At 33.3% G+C, this 6,875-nt stretch overlaps 1 protein-coding gene across 1 annotated transcript; it reads right to left on the bottom strand.

Annotated features, from left to right (window-relative positions):
- Positions 1-754: 754 nt before the first annotated feature.
- On the bottom strand, positions 755-6,446 carry LOC114167492 (protein DETOXIFICATION 53-like). Its single transcript, XM_028052590.2, has 3 exons — positions 6,309-6,446; positions 5,822-6,037; positions 755-2,325 (listed from the first exon to the last, which is right to left on the bottom strand). The coding sequence occupies exons 2-3, from the start codon at positions 6,029-6,031 to the stop codon at positions 922-924; spliced, it is 1,614 nt and encodes a 537-aa protein (XP_027908391.1). The 5' UTR covers positions 6,032-6,037; positions 6,309-6,446; the 3' UTR covers positions 755-921.
- Positions 6,447-6,875: the final 429 nt, after the last annotated feature.

Below are 6,875 nucleotides of genomic sequence, written 5' to 3'. Positions count from 1 at the left end.
ATGGAGGATAGCAGCGCGCGCGAGGAAGAAATGGGGTTCAGTTTTGAGCCCTAATTAAATTATATGGCCTCGGTTCAATTTAGAACCGAGGCATATAACCCCTTTTGGCCCCGGTTCCTGAACACCCGAGGCCTAACATCCCTTTTGGCACCGGCTTTTTCCCAACCGAAGCCTATAAGTCAAAACGAGAATGGCATTTTTGAAATTTTTGGCAACCTTTTTGGCTTCGGGCCTTCTTAACCGAGGCCTAACACCCTTTTTGGCACCGGGTTTTTTGTAACCGAGGCCTATAACTGTTTTTGGCTTCGGGTTTTAGGTGAACCGAGGCATAAAAGTTGCCTGTAATTGCAAAATTGCCACCGCGCCATTATAGGCTTCGGTTCCTTACCAACCGAGGCCTATAAGGCGAGGTAAAAATGCAATTCTGCACTAGTGCATATATTTAAATTCAAATTAGATCTGGAGCAGATATCTAAATATCCAATCCATACTCACCCCTTACAGATAGACTTGTTTGTCAACGGTGTATATAGCATAAAGTTATCAAAATTTAAGAGAAAATTATATATTTTGGACATTAATTAATCACGTTGAAGCGTCTATGTCTATTTGATGTTTGATGCTGGTGTTGGAATCCATGGTAATGGATTACAAGAAACACAGTACGGGCATGGACATAAGCTAGTCACACATAACATAAATGTTAGTGATATTGTAGAGTGAACGCATCTTTGAAGAGAGTCCAAAAAATTGATTGATTGTGGACCATAACATAAGCAATTTTTAAGCTCGTGAATGAGTTGTTCACTTGCAAGGTTTTCTAAATTTTGTACATCCTGATGAATCAACACTACGTTATTGAATGAACACAGATGGTTAACTAACACTACACAAAAAAAAAAAAAAAATTGAATTGTAGTGTTATTGATCAGAACCAAGTAACCCACTTTCCTCATCATTTTTATTTTCCTGATCTGTTGTTTTCTGAGCCAGTTCCACTGCCCTCTTACATTGCTGCCCCCAATCTGTTTGAATCAATGTGTAAACCATCATGCAAAGACAAGAAGCCTGTGCAGCAACCATTCCAGACCACAAACCCACCAATTCATACTTGTATACAAAAGTAGCAAAAACAGAAACTGGCAATCCCACCAGATAGAATGCACACAAGTTTATTCTGGCACCCAAATAAGGCCTAGCAGTCCCTGACAAAATCCCACATGAAACTGTTTGAGGCCAGTTGCTAATCTCACACAGCCCAAGAATGGGAAGTATAGTTGTGACCAGATCAACAATTTGTATCTCATCGGTGAAAAGTTTCGCCCATGATTTCCTCACAAGAAACAACAAAATGAAGGCAGTGATGCCCAGAGTAAATGCTGTGATGAACCCAATTATGGCAGTACTTTGTGCCTTGGATGCTTGCCCTGCACCTAAGGAGTGACCGATTCTTGTTGTCAAGGCTATACTAAGAGAAAACGGGAACACATACAAGAAGCCAAGTGTTTGAATAAGGATTCCCATGGTAGCAACAGTGGCTTGTGGATTGCTTAACAAGCCACAGAGAAAGAGCATTATCTCATACCACCACCACTCCAAGCACACTGAGATGCAACTAGGCAATGCCAAACTCAGCAGTGGTTTCCACCCATGAAAGGCTGAGAGAACAGTAGCTCCTTGCCAGGGTTTGAGTGGTTTGTTTGAGAAGAAAACATAGAGCATCAAGCCCAAAGTCATGTTTATAGAGTTCAAACCAGTGGCTAATGCAATACCCTTTACCCCCAAGTTCAAGTATGTGGCCAAGAAATAGTTGATGGGAAGGTGCAAGAGTGCTGCACAAGATGCAGCTACAGTGACTGGGGTGGTTAAGCCTTGGGTTCTTAAGAAGGTCCTCAATGGATTAAGATGAGCCTGTGCTAGCAACTCTGGAATAGAGAAGACCATGTAAACTTGGGCAACTTTTGTGACTTCAGGGTCTTGACCTAGCATTCGAAGGATTGGTTCCATGTTTAGCCATAAAATTGAAATGGGTATGGCAACAAGTAGGAGGAGACATATAGTTCTGAAAAAGGTTTGGTTGAGAACTGACCATCTCTTTGCTCCAAAAGCTTGGCAACAAATTGGGTCCATTCCCATTGTGAGGCCTTTGAGAACTGAATTCGCAGTTATGTTGGCAAATCCAAGTGCTAGTGACCCTCCTGCAAGTTCTACTTTCCCTTGCCGACCCAAGAACAACATGGACACAGCAGATCGAGAGTACATCATCAGACTAGTCATTATTATAGGACATGCAACCTTTGCAAGAGATTGCAACTCTTCTTTCAACTGCATGCAATTGCATTTCTCACATTTGTTAGCAGAAAAACAACCAACCACTCAATCACTCTGTATATTTTAAAATGTCAAAATAAATTACCCAATAGAAAAATAATACAAAAAAAAAATTCAGTAAAAAATCTAAATTATATTGTTAGGATAAACAATAACAGGGTCATTAAAGTCAAGCACATCATTAATTACCCAAAATTGTTATTTTTTTTTTACTGGATATCTGGTTCGGTTTTTTATTTTCATGCTAAAACTAAACCAAACTGCAAATAATGTATCAAGTTTATGTTAATTATTCCATTTTAACCTATAAAAACTTGAGATTGTTTTCATTTTGTTTTTTTTTAAGTTATATAAACTTATGATTAACGATAATATTTAATATTTTTAATTTTCTTTTTGTATTAAATATATGTTGCCCTTTAAATGAAAAATTAAGAAATCGTAATATTAGTTTTAGACTCACTTAAGGAAGTAAAATTTTATTTAATTTTTAACTAAAAATAACAACAAAAATCCTTAAAAGAACATGACAAACCAAAATCCAATTAATATATTCCGCATAAGATTGGAATAGATTGGAATATTGAATTGTATCAATCAGATACAATTAAATATTTTTCATTAATCGATCCATAAAACCTTCAGAAGAATATACTTGAAAGAAAATCTCAATTAACATAGATATATATACATTCAGCACTTCAAAACTTGTAAAATATAAACAACCTCTTCTATTAAGCAAGTGCACACAAACATGATCCTTTTCTCCCTGATTTTTATTCATTGTTAAAGACAAAAAAGTTTTGTGGTTTTACGAAAGCAAATTTTCCACTTTATAAAATGTCAAATCACCTGAAAAAAGGAAAAGAAAAGTTGAAAAGGTTTTTTCTCTCTGAAAGTGTAAAAACAAGTATAAAAAATTGATCAAATAATGAGAAGGAAAGAAACAAAGTGGGAACATGGAAGCTTGTGAATTGTTTAATTTATGGAGGTTTGGAGCAAGAAAAGCACAGTGAAGTTGTTGAAAAGAAAAGTTACTGCCATAATTCTGTTGGTGTATAAAATATGCAGTTTTTATGCATTAATTATGCAGCAGGAAAAAGGAAGCAAAGAGAAAATTGAAAACTCATGACAGAAATGCAAAAATGCTTGCAGATCTAGGAGACATAGGCTCTACTTCAAGACAAGCCGCCAACACAAACTGCGATAATATGAGCATGTCTCACAGACGTGCGCATATAGTTTAGGTTATAATGAAAAGATAACTATATTTTATTAATCTTTTGAAAAAGTTTTTCCAAAAGATAATAATAATAATAATTATTAAAAAAAAAATCTATACCACGAGTTTCTGCATATTATATATATATAGTCCTATTGCAGAATTGAGCTTATAGACGTAGCTATGAACATCATTATGAATCTGGGATTAGTAGTTCCATGTATTATGATGTTCTACTCTCTCTATGTTATGATCAAGATCACTTTATTATTATATATGACGACATGACAGTGAAGTGTAGAAACATGGGAAAAAGGAGTTTTTGTGGTGTGAAAGAGACACAGCCTCCATATTTTCGGTCCCGGTTCATCTGGATGAAGCAGAAGAATACAAATGATATCAAATTGACCTCAAAACAAGCAAAATAACCTAAGTCATGGTAAGATACATATTTCAGTTCCCACATCACTACCTAGTTAACCTCAACCATCAATGGTATATATTTTTGAAACATGAAAAGCTACACAGAAGAGGGTATCCAAGATCTTCTAAACATGTTCTTATCAGTATAGCAGACACACTTTATATTACTATGATTCTAATTTTACCTTCAAAATTTTATGAACAGACAAATTATTCAATTTATGTTATTTTTCTGCAATGATATATGTATATATGCAGTCTTAATCTTTATATATACTGTTACAATCCCTAACACTAGACCAATTTTAGTGGTTGTTCATAGTTAATATGTTGTGCAATGATCATACACATATATGCGTTCCGAGCTTTGTTGTTTTCTTTATGCACTCAAAAGACTATGTTTTGCAGGCTATGAATTTGTACTTACATCATTGTACATTTGGTTCCAATTCCTGCGTTTTTGCTTGTTTGTTTTATTTCAGTTTTTTAATGAAAAAAAATATATTAGTAATATATATATATATATATATATATATATATATATATATATAGATATAGATATATATTTTAATGGCACTATTTATTATTATTATTTATATTTCATGTTAAACTACCATGTTTGGGTGAAAGAATAAGAAAGAAAGCAATAAGCTACTTCAATGATTTCAACAGTCTATTTATAGTTCATATATTTTTTTAGACCTTATTAATATATATATATATATATATATATATATATATATATATATATATATATATATATATATATATATATATATCAAGTTTTTTAATTTATTTCAATAATTGTATACTAAATCTCATGCATTTATGTGATAAAAAATATTATTTAACCAATACTTGTTGAAGCTGTGGATTTAAAATTCGACTCTAACAAGAAGGAACCGATATTATATAAAAGAAAGAGATGATTATTCCACGTGTACATGCTTCAATTATTATTAGAATTCTCAATTATGTACAAGGATAAAGGTTAGATGAGTTGTTTTAAAGATAAACTATTGTTAAAGGTTTAAAAATCAATAGATTTCAAATCCGTACATATAACGGAATAAAGCTTAGACTATCGTACATAATACAATTCAATGTCATTTTTTAAATTCAAAAAGCAACGTCAATTAACAAAATACTTTGATTTTAGTAAACTAAAGGGATTACAAAGATTCAAATTAAATTAAAAAGTGAGTGATTATATATTACATATTTTGAGCTGTTCAAATGTTTGTCACAAACTTTCTGATTATTTCTTCTTAAAAAGTTGGTCTTTCCACACACACACACACAAAAAAAAGAAACCTAGCTATATACACTAATTATACAACATTTTTACAGATATATATACCTTCCTGAAACTGTGCAATTTATAACTACAAAAACTCAAACCAATAAAAGAAAGTGCTTATTACTCCAAATTATTGTCTCCATAAGAAGCTTGGCTTTTTCCTCTTCATCACGTGAATGAGAGATTATCTTATTCTTTTGCAACACAAATTATAGTTCACAGAATAATGTAAAACATAGATATGCTTTCTTACTAATTTCTTTCCAACCATTAAGGACACACTTGATAAGCTAATCAAAGATAATTACATGAGTGTTAATTATATCATTAACACTTTTTTTATCTCTTCTTTGATCATATCACACTTATCTTATTTATCTTTGATGTCTCCACCATTTTCATTGATAAAATTCTAATATGAGGTTTTCAAATACAACAATTTTCACCTTTAAACAAAAAGAAGCTAGAGAAAGAGCAAGAAAAGAAAAGTTTCCAGAAACAAAACAGTGTCAGAGATAGTGACAGAATTAGGTAAGTTCACCAACCTCAGAAGCAGAAATAGAAAGATTAAGCGCAGTGAGAAGGTGATGAAGACGTTGAAGAAGACCTTGAATGAATGTGCCACAGTTGCAACAACCTCTTTCTCTTTCTCCATCTTCTATGGTTCTCATTCTATTCCCCTCATAGTCTCCTCCCACCTTTGGAATCACAGCCTCACCATTTATATTTCCTCGAGATTCAGCACCAGTGCACATGTTTATCTACTTTTCCAAAACCAAACAAAGATCCTCAGAAAAAAAAAAAGAAACATATTTATATATACATATATGTGTGTGTGTTTGTGTGTTTGAAAGGAAAAGAAAGACATTGATCCTTCCCATTCCCCGAGAGAACATAAAATTAAGAATGTCTTAAAAGTGGTGAGAAGTTATAAAAGAAAGTAATCAAGTTGGGTTTTAAATGATTGAATGCATAGAAATAAGGAAGATATGGTAGGGTTAAGTAAAGTATTAGGTTAAAAAATGAACGCACCGTGGTATCTCAAGAAAGATGTTTGCGGCAGTGAAGAATGGTTAAGGTTTGAGAGTGTAATTGCAGCAGAACATGGGTGGTGCACAGAGGCTTTTCGGGACTTGAAAACAGTTTAGAACCAAACACTTTTCGACTTAGTTGATCAGGGACATTCCCTCAACCTTCGTGCTTACTTTATACTTGTGCCTAATGTTGTAGTTTCCTTAAAATAATATTCGCCATTGCTGCTACCACCCCACTTTTATTGCATGCTTCAACCCCAACATTTTTCTTTTTCTCTCCCCTCACTCAAATAATATTGATTAAGACACCACGTTGCTCCCCAACACATTTTAAGTCTTTTCATTTCTAAAGGGTGAAAAGGCTAAACTATATTAATGTTATAGTTTAGTGTCATTTTAAGGTTTCAGAGTTATAACCAGTGTGTTTCGTATTTTAGAGACTAATGCATGTAACTTTAGCACCTTACGGATTTCACTCGAAACATCGTTAGGGTTAATCATGTCCAGGTCCAGGTCAGTTACATTCTTTCATATATTTTTGTACTGAATCAATTGATTTATTTGA

The sequence above is a fragment of the Vigna unguiculata genome, chromosome 10, assembly GCF_037176805.1.
Source record: "Vigna unguiculata cultivar grain cowpea cultivar isolate G323 ecotype 2 chromosome 10, ASM3717680v1, whole genome shotgun sequence".
Lineage (NCBI taxonomy): Eukaryota > Viridiplantae > Streptophyta > Magnoliopsida > Fabales > Fabaceae > Vigna > Vigna unguiculata.
Note: the sequence above shows the minus strand (reverse complement) of the source record. Positions and strands in the feature narration are given on the sequence as shown.